The sequence below is a fragment of the Dryas octopetala genome, chromosome 6, assembly GCF_963921425.1.
Source record: "Dryas octopetala chromosome 6, drDryOcto1.1, whole genome shotgun sequence".
Taxonomy (NCBI): domain Eukaryota; kingdom Viridiplantae; phylum Streptophyta; class Magnoliopsida; order Rosales; family Rosaceae; genus Dryas; species Dryas octopetala.
In genome coordinates, this window is record NC_141371.1 from 3,675,505 (window position 1) to 3,697,534 (window position 22,030).

The window sequence follows — 22,030 nt, forward strand, 5'->3', positions numbered from 1 at the left end:
AATATTTGATAATTTTTTGTTGGTGTGTATATTTTGTCGCCGCTTGTGTAAATTGTGAGAGCAAATGCGTTACATCAAATAGCTGACAACTTAGAAGATAACAAATTTTCTTCCAGTTACCATCATGCCTTGGACTATCAGACGATTTAGCACATGCTGCAATAAATTTCTATAATTCCTACATGCTGTACATACAGGTTACATGATCTAGAGCTCCTAATTGTCATCTGTAGTCTACTGGGATTTCATTATTTCTCGACTCTTTTCTTGAGTTTGACATACTACACAGATAGCTTCTTGATGCAGCAAACCCATCAATATGGTTTATCCATCAGAATATCATTGAATTTTATTCATTGCTATCAACAACTGATCGGCCCTTCCTGGTGATTTAACCAGAACCAACTCATGCCTGTGAACTCTGAATCAACTTCCAGAAAACACAAATCAGTCTAGCTCTCAAGCCTCAAGGATTGAAAGTCTAGCGATGCATCAAACAATTTGTATTCATAAGCTGCTTCTCCCTGACAAGCAAATACATCTCTGACATCAGTATAGCTTCCATCAATTTAGGCCACAAAGCATCCAGAGAGGTTAGTTTCATATCTACATCCAATTGGCCTTCTCACAAAAGTCACCATTGTGAAAAGCCGCCTATCTATGGCAAGGTTTCTTAAGGAAAGGTATGGTTTTATGAACAGTTTTAACCATATGGAACATTCAACATTCTGTATTTTCAGCAACCTCCAACATATCTTGGAAATCAGTGAGAGTGAACTAAAACAGCTTGTGTTTCTAAGAAGTGATAAGGAGCATTGGTAAAAAAAAATGGTTCTAGTACTGGAATTGAATAAAAAGCTTAATCCCATTATCCTGCAAAGATTTTTGAAATCAAAACCCTTTCTGGAGAAAATCCTTGTCAGAATTCTGTCCATTCACAAGGAGATATTGCCCAAAAAACCAAGAAGAATATAAATTTATGGATTAGTTCAAATGTGTATGCATTTTAATAATTTTCAAAATAAAATCCATGATCCAAAACTTGTCAAGGGGCAAAAGCTGAGATTATAAAGTTTTCTTTACCAAACATGAAACAATTACTCACTTAATCTAGTACTAAAATGGCTCAGCTGCCTGAATTAGTTTTAGGCTGAAAAACAAAAATCATTTTGGTGTTTGGGGAAGCTAATAGACACTGCAGGACATTCTGAAAAATATAGCTCAACACCTTATCATTGCAGTTTTAAAAAAAAAAAAATCTCAAAATAGAATCCATTAAGTCCACCGACTCCACTTAGATGACCAAGGGCATATAACAGAAAATAAAGGCAGAAAAGGACATACCGTAGATGCTAACTAGGATGACTGCAACATCTCATCCAAGAAGGCTATCAATGAGGCACCCTCAGGCCTCAGCCATTGGATTGAAAAACTTTTTAAACTTTACATTCTACACAATATCATAAAACAATACCACATAAAGTATGAATGAATTTACAAATTGAAAGAATTCAAAGGTTTCAACCTCTTCCACTCCTACAGTTGATCAAAGCACTCCTCATCTTTCATATGTAGACTTCATTATGCAGCACCTACTGACACCCAGAATTAGCATCAGAGGTAACAATAGGACATCAAACAATAAACTTCCAACTTCTTCAAGAATCAATGCTCTTTTCATGCAGTTTCTCCAGAACTGTCCTATTCGAATTGCCAATCATAGCATAACAACAAAATTGTCCTATCCGAATCTCCAAACGAACAGAAGAATGGAATGGTGATCAACCTTGGTTTCTCCATCCCATCCCTAAGAGTTGTCCTAGCATACACTCTTGAAACTCACATGTACTACATGCTTGAACATCTATTATCACATTGCCTCATTCTCACACTGAACATACAAGACTGCCAAAAATGCCCCAAAATCTTCTCTGACCCATCCACAAGGTGCACCTGCTATCAGAAAAGAGAGAACAACAAAGCTTTTAATTTCTTAAAATCCAATGACCCTTGTCATCAATATGAGAGTTCCACAACCTCCTCAATTTCTTTTGAGAAAATTTTCAAGGATTACTCCACACAACAACAACAGCAACACTAAAATAGTGGAGGAATTGAAATCAATATCTCCTCAATGTCCTTCAATCTGTAGTATATAAGCTAGGATATATCATTATCTAAGTGGGGATTGCATTCTTTGGAATAGAAATCATTCTTCTCCACAAAAGTTTTCAACATCCCATAAGTGAAATTTGGGTCTTCTGGGTCACTGATCTGAGATCCAACCGGTGAATCCAGAGTTGGGGGTTGCGTGAAACAAAAGTAACAACCTTTGTTACCACTACCAACACCACCACCTCGAAACCTCTTACCTGAAGAAAAAGCACCGACATTTGTTGCAACAAAACAAGAAGATGAAGTAGAAGAAGAACCCTTTGTGTTGTTTCTTCTGGGAAGTTGCTTCTTGGTTCTTGTGAATGGATGCAGGACCACCTGCTTGGCCTTTCGGAGATTCTTTGAAAACCCAAAACCACTCTTCCCTCTCTGCTTTTTTGTACGCTGCTCATCTCTGCATCTGCATCGGCCGCCATGGACCCCACCACCACCACCACCTTCATCATCATCATCCTCGTCACCATCATCGCCCCCACACCCACTTCCAACAACGCTTGATACCTCCTTATCAAGCGCAGACATCAATTTGATGTATCTCGATATCAATACCACAATCACCAAAAGCAGAGTCCCAAAATGGACCAACAGTACATGGATCAATAAAGCTACAAATTTGATCCGAAATGTTGGACCAGAGGAGTAAAAGAAGACAACCCAGATGAGAATTCGGGTTGAATTTGAGGTTTCGTGAAAAAACGGACCGAGATTACAGATGAGGGATAGGTCGATTTCTCGGCCAAAATTGTAGGAGTCGGAGTGGTAACTCTGTTTTGGGTCATAAAATTTTCACAACCCACTGTCCACGAACTGAAACGCAATTCACATTTTAAAACTTTTCTTTTAAAAATCTACGATTCTGTGTCACCACGTAATCGTACAATTACAATTAGAGGACACGTGTTCAATTTGTGGTGGCTAACATGGCAAGGTATCGTCACGTCTCGTACTACTTGAAAATATGTTTTTTTTTAAGCTGCCTTCCCTTGCTTAGTGTTTCGCAGGTCTTCTAAAGCCAATATCACCCTCACTTGACACTTGTCCTGACGTTGAAATCTTAGAACTGCTTTCATCTTATTTCTTAATTCTTGGTTGCAAAATTTAGGTATGATCAAGAAATTTGTAGTGGGATTGTAATATCATCTTATAGTATAACTATGTATTATAATATAAGTAAAGGATAAATGTATGCTTTTAGGGTACGATATTAATAAATTTACATGTATTATAACATAAAATAGATTAGTATAATAAAAAGAATGTAAGTGAATTATGCAATTTTTCCTGAGTTGTTAATTGTAAATGGGTGATCATATATTCATATGACTTTCTCATGCTAAGATTTTAATTATTAGTTTCCATAACCTTGTGATATGGAAATATTCACCGGCTGTACATGCAATTTATGGTCTATTATTATTATTCCATATCAGTAAATATTAGACAATCAATTGTGTGACATCATGGCATAGATTTTAAAGAGAAATTTATGATAGCAATCATAGCATAACTCCTTTTTTTTTAAATGTGATTAGTTTTGCTAGTTTCATTAATTATTGAACGATAATTAGTCATTAATTAATATGAGATTTATTGTGAGATTCATATCAATCAATACTTCAATAGTATACGATGCGAGGTTAAATATAAAAATGATAAAAGAGGTTTTCCTTATAAATTTTTTTTTAATATATATGTGTTGAGAGAATATGGATTGTAGATCAGACTGTGCTACTTCTTAACAAATTAAGCCATCGCAATATGAGGCAACCAGTCTAATGCATTTGAAGAAAACTTTAGGAGAGTAATACAACAATTCACAAACCATGCATGGAACACCAAGATTGGAAAATGCAGTGGTGGGATCTACAGGTCTATTATATGATTCAATTGTTACCAAATAAGTTCATATCCGGAGAGACTGAAAGAAACTCAGCTGAGCATTTAATAAATCACTGATATTGGGATGAATGGATACTTGGAATGGATTGGTCTGTAATTTTTCCCTTGTGGGGAAGAAGTTTAGCATTCTCATTGATTCTCTCCACCTGATAAAAAGTAGATGGAAAGACATAGATACTTCAGATAAATACAAAAACCAATTTTAAACTTCAAACAGAAGCAAGAAGAACAAAAACAATGACAAGTTTAGCATAATTGCAATGTTTCCTGGTATAGGAGACCTTTGGTCTGGGTGTACTTCAGTTATGACTGTTGAACAATGGACGGATTAGATGAGGGCTTGACTTTGTATATCCTCTATAACATGAGATGCATTTACAAGCTGGAAGATTGGTGATGGTCTGTTTAGTAATTTATATATGCAAAAGTTTCATGATAATGTCTTCAATATAATAAGGGCTTTGGTAGGTTTATAAAGGTTAATCAAACAAACATTCATTATAATTGAACCAATATTGCTGTAAAGGAACAAAGGCTTGGCTTTTGGGTGCAGTCACAGCTCATCTGGACCCTTCTCTTTCCATCTGATAGCTTTCCAACTAATACCCAATTTCCTGAATCCTTCCCTTTCTCACACCCTATCTCTCTTTAAATATATATACAAGGAGAAGAGCTAGCTAGCCTTGGCAATGGTTTGAGCTAGTCAATTGCTGCATGACTGCCATTACAGGTGACCAGTGAATGTAATCACTTCCTGTTATTGAGATGAGGAAAGCATACCGTAAATTCGTAAAATGTGGCGGGTGGTGCCTTGCATGAGCAGAAAGTTTTTTCGAACTGACTCTTGGAAGGACATTGAAGAGATACTCAAGAGTAAGCTAGCAACTATCAAGGAAGAGCCTGAGACATGTGAGGAAAACCTTACACCACCAAGACAATGGCGCTTGGCCAAGAAGGGACAGAAGATGGGATCCAAAGACGTGACAAGGCACTTTCTCATGCCCCATTTCAGCCTGAAGGACTCTTATTTTCTATTCATGACTGGCTTTGCTTCTAAAAGGTAGTTTTGGTGGACTCCTCCAACACTGATTTTCTTGTGCATTAGGCTATCTTCATCAGAATTCAGGACCAACTAAACGTTTGCTTGTAATAAGTACAAGAAGAAATCACATAAGGGGCAAATTTCTTGCCTATGTTTAACTTCTGTAACTTTTTAACATATTGTATAGTCTGTGCCTGCAATAATCAAACTGCCTTGACATGTAATTGTTATATTGGCACTTTTTTCTATTTTCATTCGTGGTTTCTTGTAAATAGTGGAAAAGATTTCTTATGGAAATATGTATTGACATGAATCATCATCATGATCCTTACCTTTCTCTTCCATTCTCTATGCTACAAAACATTTCTTGCTGGTCTCTTAGCTCTCATTTATTTAACCCTTCACAGTAATTGGTCAAATAGAATTTCCATGTCTGCACTCTCTTAACTATTGAGTTGAAGGCATGTGAAACAATGATACTGAAACTCTATGGCAGCTTAGTTGATATAAGAAATGTTGAAATGGATAAATGATGAGAAATCTAGTGGAGGCATTTGTGAGACAATTATGCAAAATTCTCCATTTACTTAATGAACTGTAAATTCTGTCTGCTTAATTGGAGCATAAGAATCAATTCTGGGGGAAAAATGTAAGAAAAATCAATTATATGATCTGAGACAGAGATATACAATAACAATTAAGTCATCATGCTATTTGATACCGTGCCTAATGGGTACAATGGGACTGCATTTGATGCTGCAGCTCCTAACAGATGAATGAGAGAGAACTGGAAGCCCCCATTGAGTAGAGAAGATAATACTGGGACAAACTCCATCAGTCTTCATTCTGCTCACAATATCACTGCATATCTTTGCAATCCTGCTTGGCCATACAACTACAGAAAACACCTTCAATGTAAGCTTCCTAGAGCGCGATAGCCGAAGACCCTTTAGTCTTCCATTCATTTTTTTCACCCAATTATGTCTTCCAGGCCTACCCACCTTCTCATTCCTCCTTGTTAGCTTCTCATAAGGACATCCCAAGCTTCTCCCAACAATATCTTGGAGACCCATCTGTGCTGCACTGAAGACCAAGAAGAGGCAAGAGAAATCTAGAGGGGTGAGACTACAGGACTTGTAATGAAGAGCTAGTAGGGACTAAAATGGAGGTAATGGATACATGTAGAATCTGGTTTTATACTGTTCATTCAAACACATTGGGATTCCCTATGACACATGGATGCCTTCATGTTTTAGCTCAAAATACTCTGCATTGAGAGAAAGAGAGATAGATACAATGATGCAATGCCCTGTATTTCTACTTTTTAAACACATGGGTACCATCACACACATTACCACCCAACCACCACTGTGATTGTAAGCTGCTCTCTTGCTCTGAGTTTTTTAAATGCAAGGGAGTGATTGTTATATGATGAAAGGAATATTAGAGGCATGTGCAATGATTGATGTCCATGTTAGAATGCAAATCAGAGCCAATCATTTGCAAGAGAAATGGATGTTTGCGGCTGTGAACTTGTGATCTTTAACTAAAAGCTGATTAATTTGTTTCTTTATGGGTTTGTGACACTAATGAGTCCATAATCAAGTCAAGGCTATGATCTGTTGGTCTAATTTGTCCCACATCGAAGAAAACAGTGGCTGGCATGTATTAGCAATTGTTTAATGGGTTAATTTGTATATTCGTGAACCGTGTTTTGGACTGACCAGAAAAACTAGGCCTGCATATTATTGACTGAATCATTGGGGTACTGCTTAGATTTCATGGTGCACATTTCTGCAGCCCAACATTGTTGGGCCTTCCTCAAATTCCGGAGGTCCAATTTCAAAGCCCACAATAGTAGATAGAATGAAAGGGAAAGAAGGAGCCCACAAATTCCTTGTTCCAGCGGATTTTTGTTTTTTATACCAAAAAATATAAAGCATTAAAATCTTATAAATCTTAGATAGGAGTATAGGACCCTTAGTCCCACATTGAATTTGAACAAGGGAAGGATCAAGGAAGTCTCGATGTCTCATATAAAAATCTTCAAATTTGGAAATTTTAAAAAAGAAAAAATAGTTTCTCCAATCTCCTATATAAACTATAAAGAGCCCTCTATATCGAATTTAGGGAAAAGTGGGCTCTTCAGTCTCCTAGCCTCCTTCCATGGGGGACTAACCGAGATCAGTGAAACAAGGAAGTATAGGTGCCTTATGCATAGGTCATGCAATATTCCATCTTAATATTTTAATTCTTATGAATTAATATATGTTGTGTTTATTAACCTGCTAGCGAAGCTTTCTATTGCAAAGCCTTATAGCTAGCTTGATCTACTTCAGAGTCAAACAAATAGATAAAGTTTTCCACATGCATCTCGATTTGCTTGGCAAGTATGTGACCGTTATTGCCATGCATTCAGTTCTTAAATCTGGTTGACTTTGTAGCCAACCATTAATCTGTGTATTACATTTATACCCACTTGATGAATATATATGGGAAACATGCATAACATGTAAAACCCACATCCTCCATTTGTCAAGGAAGCTTTTTCCTCGATCAGCAAACGCATGCCAAGAAAGTGATCAACTTCTTCACGTAATTCTTAGACAATTTAATGAATAAATAACCAATGCACTCTTATATTTATATAAAGTAGTTTAATTAAGCACAGCCCTGCTGGTTTTTGTACAGCCGCATACCCTTTTCTTGCGCAATAGTTGTTGTGAAATGTCAACTGAGCACAGTCATCTTGATCTTGATGAGTTGTCGATAAAAACAATATTGTTCATTCCATTCATTAGTATTTGTATTTAGCTCCAAGAAAATTATAAATATCTCCCATGAATTTTTATCCCAAGAAATAGGATCTGTCTCTATCACCATCTGAAATGAAAGATTCTCTTCCCCTAGAGATGAAAGATGCGCACTTTGGTGAAATCCTTTTATACATTTGTCGCATCACTGCATAATGTACATAAATGTAGATTAATCGGGCCGACTCTTTTTATATTCATTAATTGAACTCATGAACCCATGCCGTGATCTTTTATATTTATATGAAGCCTAATGAAGGGCAGAGCTGTAGCTCCAGCTCCACCATGCCACTTTGTTGGGTTAGTGATGTATATTGTACTAAAAAAATGAGATCTTTTAAGGATTATATTGGCAGTAAAAGACTGATTAAGCATATTATGTATAAGATTTAAAAGATTAATTCAGAGAGATATAAAAGAGAATTAACGTGGAAAGATTTATACTTTAGTAGTGAAAGAGTAAATCCATCAAAATTTAAAAGTAACAAATGTATGCATATGTTATACATGATTATACAGTAGAATTTTTCTAGTTTGATGATTGAAACTTAATAAGACGAATAATCTAGCTTATAGGTGTGAATGCAGTCACATGAAATTAGTGACAGAAATACCAAAGAAACTGATTATGCCCTGTGAACCAAAACTGTTTGGGAATCTGAATTCCAGATGGCACTGCCACTGCCATAGAACCACCAACACAAAAGGGGTTAAAAAGGTACATAGAGCAAGCCCCAAATTTAGAAATAAAGGGCAAAAGCTATTGCGTTTGTGATCAAATTCAAGTGTTCAACCGTCCAAGCGCAGCGCATGCAAAGTGTAAAAGTCACAGTTCCCCAACTATGACTTTTCTGGAACTCCCCTCTTGCTTTCTTAATTTCATTCAAACTTGGATCTTTAAAAAATGCTAGACTTTTTTGGGGTTTCCCCTGCCTCCCTCCATTGAAAGTTCAAACCTCAAACCTTGAACTTCTTCAATGCACAAATTTTCTTCCCATTCTCTCCTCCCTAAGCCACAGCTGCCTTCCAAGCCCAAAATGGACCTCAAACTTTGTGTAACCCAGAAACCAAACCCTTACATTGTGGGAACCATTCCATTTTACCTTTGGATTCTCAACCTCATAATATATATAGTTCTATTATTTTGGAACTCTCATACCGATTAGTCTGAGTGTAAACAAATTACCCAAAAATTAATTTTTTATTTAAAAAAACTATATTGATCCTACCCCAACTATTACTCTATGCCTACTTCTTTACTGGATTAACATGTATACATCGTTTTACTTAAAATAAAAGGTAGCATAGAGAACAAGAACCATCACCAAATCATCATGTATATAACTGTTTAACTCTTGAAAATAAGATACAAATTGTAGGTGTGAATCTTATAAGGACAATTTTAACAAGCACCACTTTTTTTTGGTCCAACTAAAAGATAAAAGAAAAAAAAAACCGAGGAAATTAAATTAACATATTAGGTTCCTACCAGAAGCAGTCGGAGTTATTGCACTTGCGGCGATGGTAGTTGTTAAATAGGAAACGGCAGAGTCTTCTTCTCCGGTAAGAAAGACCATATTTGAGTCTGAAACAAAAGGACTTCCTAAGCCTGCGTGCCGAACGCAGCCTCAGCCAAATGACCCTCTTGGCTTTGACCAAAGAGCCTTTGATCCTCTCGGCCAGGCTCTGTTTCCGGCTGAACTGGTAGCTTCTGAGGAAGAGCTGCCTCTTCTCCATCATCATGTAGTTGTTGCTGCTCATCTCCAAGTAGCTGTTGTAGTACACAGAAGACCCAATACTGCCATTGCTGCCCAACGACTCGCTTCTACTGATTAATGGGTTCGAACCCACATAATGAGTACTCTGTCCCCACAGGCCGGCCATGAATGAAACAGAGAGAGAGAGAGAGAGATTGAAGGAGCAGGGTGTGGTTGGAGAGAGATATAAAGGGGTTGGGTGGGATCTGAAGGGAGTGTTTAAATTCTACGAACCTGTGTTGGTTAAGTCATAAGTGTTTGCTTTGATGTGCAAGAAGCGAGCAGTGCGCCGCCACAGGAGCCAAGCCAGACTAGACTCTGCCAGTGCCCGTCTCTCTTCGTGTGTATCAAATATCAACCGTATCTTATATAGTAAATCCACTTTAACACGTGCTTAGTCGGATAAGCTCGTGCTTTTTTAGATGGACGGTCACGTACCTTTTGTGTTTCCAAGTTAACTTTCCCCTTTTTCCTTCTCAACCTCTCTCATTCTTACCTCATCTTTCTAAGTAAAATTTTCATACCACATTACCACATGTGTATAAATTTATGGTATATAGGATTCGGCCCTGAAATTCTAGGGGTTGAAGACAATCTATAAAAGAAAGGTTATCGACTTTTATGTACATTACTTGAGTTTGATGTACATAAATAAACTTAGAAACCCTCAACATTTTGGATTCCGAGGCAATTGTTTCATTCGCCTATCCCAAGTATCACCTCTAATTGTATATGTACTTCCCATCACTCATTAGGCTATGCAATAAAAATAAACACATACTCTTGATGGGTAGGGGATGGTTAGTTTTGAGTAAATAGCCATATTATGTGACTGTTAATGTGTTTAGTAACAACTATATATAATAATTCGAGGTAATAAATAAACTCCAAAAATAGTATAATTTCTCTAACATTACACTAGTAGGTTCTGATGATGCCATCGTCCTTATGAGTCATGGGATGGTTAGAAAATGTAATTTTCATTCATTTGATGTTTATAGACTTTATTTCTTTTTTTGAAAAAAAATTCCAATTATAAAATTAGTTTGAGCTGTTTGGAGAAGCGTACAGATAAGCTAGGTGAATTGCGTAAGATGAGAAAACTGTCCAACAATTAATATAAAAGGCCGATGCTTGTAAGTTGTAACCCAAAAAAGAAGTCAATACCAATTAGAGAATAGAATAACTGTGCAACAATTAATTTAAAAGGTCAGTATCAATTAGAGAAGATATTATGCAGATAAGTCTTAACCAACCCCATGCACAATGCATATTCAACCTTACAAGTTTTACTATTAAACATGTATTCCTGCAACTTATATAGTCTTCTCTTTCAAGTTTCAACTCCCTTGGATATCACAATTCCTCCTCAAAGTTCAAACCAGATGTACCAAAGAGTCATGGGAGGACTTAAAGTCAAAGAATTATTAAGAAATTTCAGTTCCAACACCAGCAGCCGTGTGAACAAGTTTCTAAGCTAATCCAGCAAACAAGAAAACTTGGGAGTCTATCTATAACCAGAAGCATATCGTTTTCATTCGCAAGGAAAAACTCATTAGTCATGGAGTTGTTGCCATATATTTTTAGCAGTCTCAGTCTGCATCATCATTAGCTTATAATAACATCATCATTGTCTCATCAAACACAAGAATAAGAACCTCAATTAATCATTTCCATAACAAAGAGAAATCAAATGTACACAGCATTATGGTGTTTTTCTGGATTTGCATCTGATGGTTTGTTCAAACCATTCATCATATAGAATCACATCTTAGGCATGACACGAGGAGAGGTGGAAATATGAAATACAAACACTTAAGGCTAAAAATGTAAACGGGGATCATTAAGATCAGTAGTTTCGAAATTTGTATAATTGTTGCAAGTATTGCACAAGATGATGGCAATTGGCAACAAGGTCACTAAGAAACTATAATTCTGTCTTTTCAAATATATGAGAACATCCTATATAATTGCACAGCAATAAAAGGATGCGTATCCAAAAGTTTTACAAATCATTGCATACATGGCATTGATGACAAGTAGAATAAAAACTGCTCTCTCCTCTCCTTGATGTCAAGTTCCATTGCTTGCCCAAAAGGAAAAAAAAGAAAAAGAAAAAGAAAACAGAGAAACCTCAAGATGAACCACGTACCAAGTCCCAATTCAGAAAAATATTTCAATATCAAGACCATGAAATCCGATAGACAACAGAACTCTTCAATGAGCAACAAAATAGAATCAATTTCAAGTTTCCTATTGTGATCTAGCAAGTATGACAATTAGATTTTCCATATCTACAATGCACACTGGACTAACAGGCCATTGAAAACAGTTTCAGTGGGAAGCCTAATTTTTGTGACTACAGTGCATAAAACCAAAGAGAGGTAGAGAGGGCGTATACAGACACCAATATCATCACACTACTAAGCTAATGAGGCTTTCCCAAAGGCCCCAGAACCCTTTCAACACTTCTTTCCTAGTAACAACATTCTTCATACCTGTCTACCACAGCCTGTTCTTGTCACCTAGTGCCACCTTCATTTGCTGGAGGGACCTTTGTGGGGTAACTGGACAAGTCCAAGTCAATAAGTGACATGTCATATGGCACTGTTGAAGAATCCGAGGTATCAACAAGCAGGGAAGACTTCATTGCATCTGAATTTGCGGAATCAGGCACCGACTCAGAAATGGGAGTGCTTGAACTAGAAGATGAGAGACTAGAAAGCTGTATGTCATCTATCTTGTTCCCAAATATGAGCTTGTTTCTTCGGACAGCATCCATCTCTGGGCCAGTCGGCACAAAGGTGCGTGACCTATACTTCCTCTTTCCCTCATCACCCTCACTATGGTTGTAGAGTACGTAATCATGATAAGTAGGGGCAAACTGCAAACAATTAAAAATACTCATCAGGAAGGTTGATCAAAGCTAAAAGAAAAACATAACCATCTAAGCTAGGCTATGACAGAAATAGCAATTTTCCTGGCTCACCTGGTGGACTGTATCATGGTAAAAGTCATTCAATTTTAAGGCATGTGCAAGGCTTCCGGTCAAACCTCGAGACGCACCAATATTTGCACCAGCATACTCCTTGTAAGGAAATGCATATAGATGACCAACAGCAGCAATAAGCATCTCAACACATATTATGAAATTCTGAAATTGAGCTGCATCCTCTGCATTCTTTATTAATCCAGATTTTGCAGAAAGGAACACCAACACACCCTAAAGGCAGACAAAAAGAATCAGAAACATACCGAATATTGAATAAGTTGGCAACCTAGACCTCTCTGTCAGCAAAAGAAGAAAGGGAAAAAAAAAAACCTAAAATACAGAAATGTAGATAAGAATTTATCTTTTATTTTTGGGTACATTGTTACACATGGTTAGGAGTTAATGTCACATTACATGATCCAAAACCAGTAAATTATATGCACCATTACTTTTTATCCACAACTGATAATTATATGCATCACAATGTCACTCAAATGTAAAATTAGGATAGAAAAAAGTGCCCAGAAATTTCCATGTAAGACCTTGGAAAACAAGCAGGTCAAGATTTCTCTTGAGAGATAGGAAATTCACAAAGGGCAGAGGTCTTAATAAAGTGCTTATAGAAATGCAATACAGCCACTTTTAATCTACCCTCAATTATATATAAAACCATATTTGACTAAACCATCCTCTGCAACTATTTCATTCTGCAATCCTTGCAATTACAGAAAATATACGGCGTATTGTGGACTATCCTAACCTCCTATTGGCTATTTCATAGAAAGGACTACACAGTTCCAAATTTTCAAGCAGCATTCGGTGAATACATATAAGTTTAAGGGAAAATTTTTGGCACCATATAATTTATTAATAATAATATGTGGCCACAAGAGTCATCCACACTCAAAAATTGCTTCTAGACAAAGCCATGCTTCATCCTCTGCTCTTCATGCATAAGCATGTTATCCACAATCAAGTGCAAATTGCCAACACACAAGACACAGAATAATAATTAGTTCACATTATTCAAATATTTGCTCACTAATGAAGTTGAGAAAAATGTTTACCTGCCAATAAGTAAGGAAAACGACAGATTTGATTATAATAAACTTTGGAACTGGATTGAATGGCTGAAGTAGATCTCTGCAAGCCACATAAAACAATGCCAAAGCATAAAGAGCCATCGTGTATGAGATTGTATAGATTATAGTGAGATACAGGTATGACTGGTTTGGACTGAAATTTCCATCTTCGTATTTCCCTTTTGCGTAAAGTATGAGTGTAACAGCAGCTAATGCAGGCTTCAGAATCACAAATTGCAAACAGCCTTGCTTGCATCTACGTATAAAACGCCTGCATTAACAGTTTCATATGTATGAGTTCATCATCTCAGAATTACAAGATTCTGACATAGTTATTTTGGAAAGACTAACAAGTCCCCCATTTTGCCAGAGATATCCTTAGTTATCAGGGTCTATGCCTATTATGTGGAGAAAACGAATTTGATACATGTAAGTTGTAACAAAGTATTCACAAATAATACATAAGAAACCAAGAGCACTGCTAACATTTGAAAATAGTAATAAGGAATTCTGTGATTTTTCACACACCACAAATTCTTGGCTGCAAATATTGGCAAATTAATTATAGATTGTGAACTCACCCATCCAGGGGTATGGGAGGAAGGCAACATGTCATCAGAGCCCATGAAGGCTTTAGAACCCTACCACTTAAACTTAGGACAACAGATCCGGGGCCACCAACCCATGCCAAGCACAGTGACAGAAAATTATAAATCACCCAAGCTTCATAACTGAAACAGAAAGAAAATAACAATAGCATGAAAACAGGTTAGTGTTTTCTCATCACGTTGTCTTTTTTTGTTTTTTTTTGTTTTTGGGGGGGGGGGGGGGGGTTTAATCTTCAAATTTAAAGATTGAATGAAGACATACTTACACTTCCCTAATGGAATTAAAGTAGATTGAACTCCGAGGCAAAACAAGGGATAAGAAAGACATTAATGCATATACCTGCCAAGGAAAACAAAGTTCACACTGGTTAAATAAGTGAAAAGTCAAAAGAAATTCATTTTCAAAGTGCGACCTCTAAAAGATCTCAAGACCAATGAAAGAAACAAAAATAAGGTGAAACAAAAAGGTGACTGAAGACCAAAAAAATGAAATATAAAATGTAAACAAAACAAATGAGAAGCAAATACATAGACTTGATGCTCAACCAAAACCCCAAACAAGCCAAATTTCTGCCTCTGAGCCTCAATACTGATTAACATATTGGCAACAAAGGATGCAAGAGTTCAATCAATTCTATTACAATCTTTAAATTTAAAAACTTTTATTCTTCCAGCCTACATTTTTCTATCTTTTTTAACTAATGGAAAACCATAATGGGCTTATTCTGTAAAGAAACCATGCAGTCACACACTAGCAGATTGAACAAATTAAATGGCCAGATCATATGATCCGCATGGTAAGAATCTTTTTCAGCATATTGTCATATAATTTCTTTAAATTGAATATATTGAACAGATTCTGACAGGTAAAAACAACAACTGAAACCCAATTCTTTAAACAATGCATAACATGAAATTCAATGAAGCCGCGGCCTTTGCACCATTTCCAACAAAACCAATAGGAGACACAAGGTCTCAGAGTACTCTATTGCAAAAACCCCAGTCTCAGTCATTTATCGTGTCTATTGTCATTATCCCTTCAATTAAGCTGGAAATTTTCATTAAAGGCTCATGCATAAACAATTTATAGATGGCATATGCAGGCCACAAGAGAAAACGATGCAAGGACATTGAAAACAGCACAAGAAAGTAATCATCACTCCATGATTAAGACTGACACGATGACACTGTCATCATGGACAAAACAGACATTTACTCAGTTAACTTGTCACTTCTCACACAAAACCCTAATGAAATAATGAAACTGCAGCTGTAAAAACCAATGCAAGAACAAAAAAAGGCTGGATGTGGATATAATCACAATGTTACATATGATAGCATTTCAAAGCAAGTTTATAGAAGTACTCACTGGGACCATGAAGATGATGCGGACAATGTATCTCTGATAAGTGGGTTCAGTGTAATTCATGAGGTGCCTGTAGATGTGCAAAATGGCCAAAGCAATGGCTCCAACAGTGCAAAAAAAGGCAACAATGCTCAAGTAGATTGGGACTGTTTCTGCCATTCTGAATAGCTCAAATTCAACCAAGTTCCTCTGCACATTGATAACAACACAGACAATGATAACAAGTATTAGCAAACCATACACACAGACACACACAAATAAAAATAAAAAATAAAAAGGAGCTAGTCAATGATTAAAACCTGAGCAGCAGCTGTGTCTATTCTCTCTATGCTATAGTTTTGCTTGTTCTAGTAGAAGAATTCCACCAAAGTGAGGGAGGGGGGAGAGGGCGTAGTCTGCCAAATTTGTAAACCCTAACCCTCACACGTAATTTGAAAAGCTTGAAATGCCTGCAGCCGTTGAAAATAAATTCAAAAATGTAAAAGAGAGAAGTAAAGCCCTCCATTAATTCCCAAAAAAATAAAGAAGGGTTTTGACTGAATTCAATTGGAAAGACAATGAAAACTACAGAAGCAACTTTACCTTTGAGAGGGTTTTTAGAGAATTGGGAAATTTGGTAAAAGCTTGAGGCGTGAAGACCAATTGGCGCGAGATCTGGTTAACCGTTCGTCCGATAAGATCAAAGGAAGAAGAAGAAGCACAGCCTCGCATGAAATTGCTTTACTAGCTGGAACCCAATAATGGCGGCTTCCAGTCTCTGCTGTACAATGAAATAATGAATTAACAAACACGCTATGAATTATGAAATTGTTTGCGCCAACCTTGTTTTTTTTTTTTCTTATATATATATTTTAATTTGGGTGTTTTAACGCTTCTTAATGACCGATTAATATACATTATACTATTTAAATAAATAAAAAATATACATTATACTATTATTTTCACTTAAACGATGATGGCGAGTGAGTTTAAGAGACTTCAGTGTTGGTTGGGAACTTGGGAATCAAATAACTTAAAAAAGATAACGAATTAACCACCGGGTAGGAGGAAGACGCGGGTTTCCGGGTCAACTCGTGACATTGGGTCGGGTGGGAAGACCCGAGGAAAAATATCCGAAGCTCTGGGAAATAACCGAGGTGGAGGTTTGGAAGGCCATACATTTGCAAAGGTTTTGGCCTCAAAACCTTATCTCACTCTGTCAGTCTCTTACTCTCACTCTGCTATATAAGCTTCAGGCCCTAAACCCCTTCAGCGCTCTCAATTCTTTCAAACCTAAAAGTATCTATACGCCTCTCTCTATCTATCTATCCCTCTCATTTTCTTCTCTCCTTTATCTTCTTCTCTGCGAACTTTGAGCAAGCACTTGGGGCTCAAAGAGAAGAAGAAGAAGAAACAAGGAGAAGCAAGAACTTTGAGCAAGCAGAAATGGCTGCTATTATAGGTGTATCGTCTATATTACACCAGACTCCAAGTCTGGAGCTTTATAGAAGAGCAACAGCGTCATCAACAACAACGACGACAGCAACAACGAGCAGTCCCTCTGTTTCACTGGCGTTTCCGGAGAGGCATCGCTTTAACAACGTTTTGAGAGCCTACAACAACAGTAGCAACAAGAGTGGCGGCTTGGTGAGGCAGGGGGTTAGTGGCCTTGTTCCCTCAGCAATTGCGACTCCCAATTCGGTTCTCAGTGAAGAGGCCTTCAAAGGCCTCGGTGACTTCACAAAGGACTCTCTGGACTCGGACTCGGATTACGAGTCTGAAACTGAACCTTCTTCTGCTGTTGATAAAGATGAGCTTGCTCTTTCCAAGTTGGGTTTGCCTCAGCGCCTTGTCGAAGCCCTTCAGAAACGTGGCATTTCTGATCTTTTCCCCATTCAGGTATTTCATTTCTCACTATCATTCTGCCTTTTCTTTCTAGTTTAATTATATATTTATATTTTTCTCGTTTATCATGAAAGTACTCTAATTTAGCTTGCTTTCAAACCCTTTTGACCGTCATCTATGTGGATTATAATATCTGGTAGTATGTAAGCCTAATTTTCCATCTGAAATATTAGCTCCGAGGTTTTTTTAGTTAATTAATTTTTTTTTAATGTGTATGTGTGTGTGTGCGTGTGTATGCTATGATTTAATTCTTTTTCGCTTGAAAAATTTAGAGAGCTGTGCTAGTACCTGCACTGGAAGGGCGAGACATCATCGCTCGTGCAAAGACCGGGACTGGAAAGACATTAGCCTTTGGGATTCCAATACTCAAACGCCTCACAGAAGAGGATGAACAGAGGGGTTCTCATAGGTACCAGTTTTTTCTTGCACATTAGTACTAAAGACCTATTCTTTTGAAGCATCTTCTGATGAATGTCTTTTTGTAGGCGGACTGGTTATCTTCCAAGAGTTTTGGCCCTTGCACCTACTCGGGAGTTAGCGAAGCAAGTGGAAAAGGAGATGAAAGAATCTGCACCTTATCTAAACACTGTTTGTGTCTATGGGGGTGTTTCATATGTTACACAACAAAGTGCTCTTTCCCGTGGAGTTGATGTAGTGGTTGGAACTCCTGGTCGAATTATCGACCTGATAAACGGTAACAGCCTCAAATTGGGCGAAGTTCAATATTTGGTACTTGATGAAGCTGATTCGATGCTTGCTGTTGGATTTGAGGAGGATGTGGAAGTAATTTTACAAAGGCTTCCAGCTCAGAGGCAGAGCATGCTTTTTTCTGCAACTATGCCTGGTTGGGTGAAAAAACTATCACGGAAATATTTGGACAATCCATTGACGATTGATTTGGTAATTGTTTCTTTGAGTTTCTTTCTCTTTGTTAGGTTCAGAACTTTCATGATTTCTATGATTTGTTCCGCTAGAATATGGCATGAGTTATTGTTAAAATGATTCTACTTGATATTGAAGCCAATGAAAGGTTTAGTTGATTAAAATTATGTGGTCGGTTTCAAAGTCCTAATTCTGCATAATAAGAAATACTAATCTATAAATTTTGCATTTCTTTTGCTTATATTGAAGCTAGAGTGGTTATAGAGTGGAAAGTAAATCTTAAAATTTTTGCTTTCTATTTTCTTATTTCCCAAAGGTGGGCGACCAAGAAGAGAAGCTTGCAGAAGGGATCAAACTTTATGCTATATCAACCACTTCAACTTCAAAGCGGACCATTCTTAGTGATCTTATAACGGTAAGAGTTTTGAACTCATTATTTTACTCTTGTTTTGGCCCATTATTGTCATCATATCTCAGTATTAACTATCATTATATGATTCTGTATGGTTGTTCTAAGTTATTTGAAAAAAGAACCATTTTTACATATCACTAAATATCGTCATATTTTCAGGTTTATGCAAAGGGTGGGAAGACCATTGTTTTTACACAAACAAAACGAGATGCTGATGAAGTCTCAATGTCATTAACAACTAGCATAGCTTCTGAGGCATTGCATGGAGATATATCACAACATCAAAGGGAGAGAACATTAAATGGTTTTCGGCAAGGGAAATTCACTGTGCTCGTTGCCACTGATGTTGCATCCCGTGGACTCGATATTCCCAATGTTGATTTGGTAAGCTCTAGGAATTTCTTCTGATGCCTAATCAAATTCTTATTATACTTTTATGCATCCTAGTACATGCGTAAGAAAACTATTCTGACTCTCTATGCCAATAATAGAGAGTCCATATGTTCTTTCAGCATATCAATTGCCAACACCTTGATAAGCCTGTGGCCTCAATAACTTTTTTTTTTTTTTCTTCTCTCCAGGTTATTCACTATGAACTTCCCAATGATTCAGAGACGTTTGTGCATCGCTCTGGTCGTACTGGACGTGCAGGGAAAGAAGGTTCTGCCGTTCTGATGTTTACTAATAACCAGAGGAGAACAGTCAAAACTCTTGAGCGTGATGTGGGGTGCAGGTTTGAGTTTGTTAGTCCACCAACTGTTGAAGAGATTTTGGAGTCATCTGCTCAGCATGTGGTTGCTACTCTCAGTGGAGTTCATCCTGAATCTGTAGAGTTTTTCACACCAACCGCACAGAAATTGATTGAGGAACAGGGGACAAGTGCTCTTGCAGCTGCACTGGCACAGCTGAGTGGGTTTTCTCGACCTCCGTCATCTCGGTCTCTTATCAGTCATGAGCAGGTAATAATTGTAGTTCTTTGGGGTGTGTTCTGCCAGCATTCCTCTGGTGTCTTGTTATATAGTTTGAACTGGAAAATTGTATGCAGGGATGGGTGACATTGCAATTAATTCGGGATCCAGCTTTTGCCAGGGGGTTCCTGTCTGCTAGATCTGTAACTGGGTTTCTTTCAGATGTCTATTCGGCAGCTGCTGATGAAGTTGGGAAAATACATATAATTGCAGATGAAAGGGTTGGTATCTAAAATATCTTATGCTTCTTATCTTGTTCCAGTGATGTCATCTCATTTAAATCAAATTTTGATGGTGACAATATCAGGTCCAAGGAGCAGTTTTTGATCTTCCAGAGGAGATTGCCAAAGAGTTGCTGAACAGGCAAATACCTCCTGGAAACACTCTTTCCAAGATAACCAAGGTTGACTTTTGCTTTTGGTCACTTTCTCATAATAGCAGCATTTGCATGACATTGCATGTTGCTAGAATTGGCCCTGATTTGTTTTTTGTTTGCAGTTTTCCATGTCCCACAAAGCTACTAACTGAGAAATTATATGATTGTATTATTTTGTGTTTGCAGTTGCCTGCTCTGCAAGATGATGGGCCGGTGAGTGACTACTATGGCAGGTTTTCAGGGAGGGGGGATCGGAATAGTCAACGGGGAGGAGGTTCTAGGGGTCGTGGTGGGTTTAGAAGTAGTGGTGGGAGGGGTTGGGGTAGCGGTGGTGCTGATGATAGATTTAGGAGTAGTGATAGAAGTTATGGCAGTAACAACAGCCGGCCTCGGACTTCAAGAAGCACAGAGGATGATTGGCTAATTGGAGGTACACGATCAAGCAGGCCATCATCCCGGGACAGGTATATTATCAATAAATTTCTCATTCTTTTGTGTTTTAAAAAGGTACATTGAGAATTTGAAACTCATCAATCAATTAAGATTGAAAGAATAGAAACTGTTATTATATCTCTAGGGTGGTTGTTGCTCCGTGATTCATATTTAATCTGCATAATACTGAAATTATATCTTAACTTGCATTACAGAAGCTTTGGAGGTTCCTGTTTCAATTGTGGGCGGTCTGGACACAGGGCATCAGAGTGCCCTACCAAACAAGGATATTAGATGTGCATCCTTAATCATCAGGTTTTCAGCACCATTGGTGGGTTAGAGGCTGCTGCTGCCGCTGCCGCTGCCGCCACCTCAGGCGGGAGGCATTGTTTTGTGCTATTTTGTGTTTGTGGGGCTTTCAAGGTCATTTGAGGTTGGGAGATGCTCCCCCGGAGATTTACAAGAATTTCACGACACTTGTAAAAGAGCTATAGGAATTCATTTTGAACTGCTTTCTCTCACATACATATGTATTTTGTTTGACATTATAATTTTACCCTTGCATTAAAATTAGGTGTGCGTTTTCAATTGTGTAAGTGGTATTGTGGTAACATCTCGTGAGAAAAAATAGTGATGCTTTGTAGGTTAATATTCTCTTTATCATATAGATGACATGTTGTTGGATTCAAAATCTACGTGATTGATTGCATTTTAGCCATTTTGGTAAGTAAATAACAGCAACCATAATTCATAACCAAACTAGGAAGAAGCTATCACCTCAGAGCTGTTACATGTTAGTAACTTTGTATTATCTGCTTTGTTTATATCACATTCACTAGCTTTCTTGCCCAAAGATAAAAACTCTTCATTAATGGGCACTTGCACATGCGATCCTCTTTGACCAAAAAACAAAAGCTGCTGATCAGCACCCCCGATACTTATAGTATCCACATTTTTCTTGATTTGATCCATCAATATTATATTTCATATCAGCTGGGGGACATGGCATGGCAACTATGAAGGTGCTGCTGTTTTTAATATTAGTTGGTAAATAATATCAAATGATAATTCATGCCCACACAGCACATCTAATAATTTTGAAGTGTGAAAAACAATTAGCTTTTCATAATAGCGAATCATAATTCAAACATTTACCAACCTCACAGAATCAAAGACATTTCCATTTCAAGGCAAAAACCAGCAACCATAATTCATAAACAAACAAGCCAAAAGCTATTACTTCAGAGTCGACTCAGAGGCATTTCCATTTCATTTAAAGTGTGAAGTGTGAAGTGTCTAACTTCTTAACAAAACATAGAGCAAATAAATATATGCAAACTAG

At 37.4% G+C, this 22,030-nt stretch overlaps 4 protein-coding genes across 4 annotated transcripts; 1 reads left to right on the forward strand and 3 right to left on the reverse strand.

Moving 5' to 3' along the window:
* Positions 1–1,362: 1,362 nt before the first annotated feature.
* LOC147281231 (ubiquitin carboxyl-terminal hydrolase-like protein) lies at positions 1,363–2,971 on the reverse strand. Its single transcript, XM_086248463.1, has one exon. The coding sequence runs from the start codon at positions 2,695–2,697 to the stop codon at positions 2,161–2,163; it is 537 nt and encodes a 178-aa protein (XP_086104589.1). The 5' UTR covers positions 2,698–2,971; the 3' UTR covers positions 1,363–2,160.
* A 6,279-nt stretch (positions 2,972–9,250) lies between these two features.
* Positions 9,251–10,018, reverse strand: LOC147281232 (uncharacterized). Its single transcript, XM_086246067.1, has one exon. The coding sequence runs from the start codon at positions 9,811–9,813 to the stop codon at positions 9,415–9,417; it is 399 nt and encodes a 132-aa protein (XP_086102193.1). The 5' UTR covers positions 9,814–10,018; the 3' UTR covers positions 9,251–9,414.
* Positions 10,019–11,764: 1,746 nt separating this feature from the next.
* Positions 11,765–16,553, reverse strand: LOC147281233 (organic solute transporter ostalpha protein (DUF300)). Its single transcript, XM_086246066.1, has 8 exons — positions 16,317–16,553; positions 16,034–16,183; positions 15,738–15,921; positions 14,635–14,708; positions 14,342–14,491; positions 13,746–14,031; positions 12,676–12,909; positions 11,765–12,570 (listed from the first exon to the last, which is right to left on the reverse strand). Exons 3-8 carry the CDS (start codon positions 15,891–15,893, stop codon positions 12,208–12,210), a joined length of 1,263 nt encoding a protein of 420 aa, XP_086102192.1. The 5' UTR covers positions 15,894–15,921; positions 16,034–16,183; positions 16,317–16,553; the 3' UTR covers positions 11,765–12,207.
* Positions 16,554–16,932: 379 nt separating this feature from the next.
* On the forward strand, positions 16,933–21,384 carry EMB1138 (DEAD box RNA helicase (RH3)). The gene is made up of 10 exons (XM_086246064.1): positions 16,933–17,612; positions 17,891–18,027; positions 18,104–18,518; positions 18,817–18,915; positions 19,072–19,296; positions 19,494–19,871; positions 19,958–20,101; positions 20,188–20,283; positions 20,443–20,720; positions 20,904–21,384. Exons 1-10 carry the CDS (start codon positions 17,160–17,162, stop codon positions 20,980–20,982), a joined length of 2,304 nt encoding a protein of 767 aa, XP_086102190.1. The 5' UTR covers positions 16,933–17,159; the 3' UTR covers positions 20,983–21,384.
* Positions 21,385–22,030: the final 646 nt, after the last annotated feature.

Bases quoted from the DNA above. Each gene is read 5' to 3' on its own strand.
- LOC147281232 (XM_086246067.1), bottom strand. From the start codon at position 9,813: ATGGCCGGCCTGTGGGGACAGAGTACTCATTATGTGGGTTCGAACCCA.
- LOC147281231 (XM_086248463.1), bottom strand. From the start codon at position 2,697: ATGTCTGCGCTTGATAAGGAGGTATCAAGCGTTGTTGGAAGTGGGTGT.
- EMB1138 (XM_086246064.1), top strand. From the start codon at position 17,160: ATGGCTGCTATTATAGGTGTATCGTCTATATTACACCAGACTCCAAGT. The intron at 17,613-17,890 runs GTATTTCATTTC...TGAAAAATTTAG, and splicing joins CTGATCTTTTCCCCATTCAG to AGAGCTGTGCTAGTACCTGC. The intron at 18,916-19,071 runs GTAAGAGTTTTG...TCATATTTTCAG, and splicing joins TTCTTAGTGATCTTATAACG to GTTTATGCAAAGGGTGGGAA.
- LOC147281233 (XM_086246066.1), bottom strand. From the start codon at position 15,893: ATGGCAGAAACAGTCCCAATCTACTTGAGCATTGTTGCCTTTTTTTGC. The intron at 14,709-15,737 runs GTGAGTACTTCT...TTTCCTTGGCAG, and splicing joins GCATCATCTTCATGGTCCCA to GTATATGCATTAATGTCTTT. The intron at 12,571-12,675 runs GTGAGCCAGGAA...AATTGTTTGCAG, and splicing joins ACCATGATACAGTCCACCAG to TTTGCCCCTACTTATCATGA.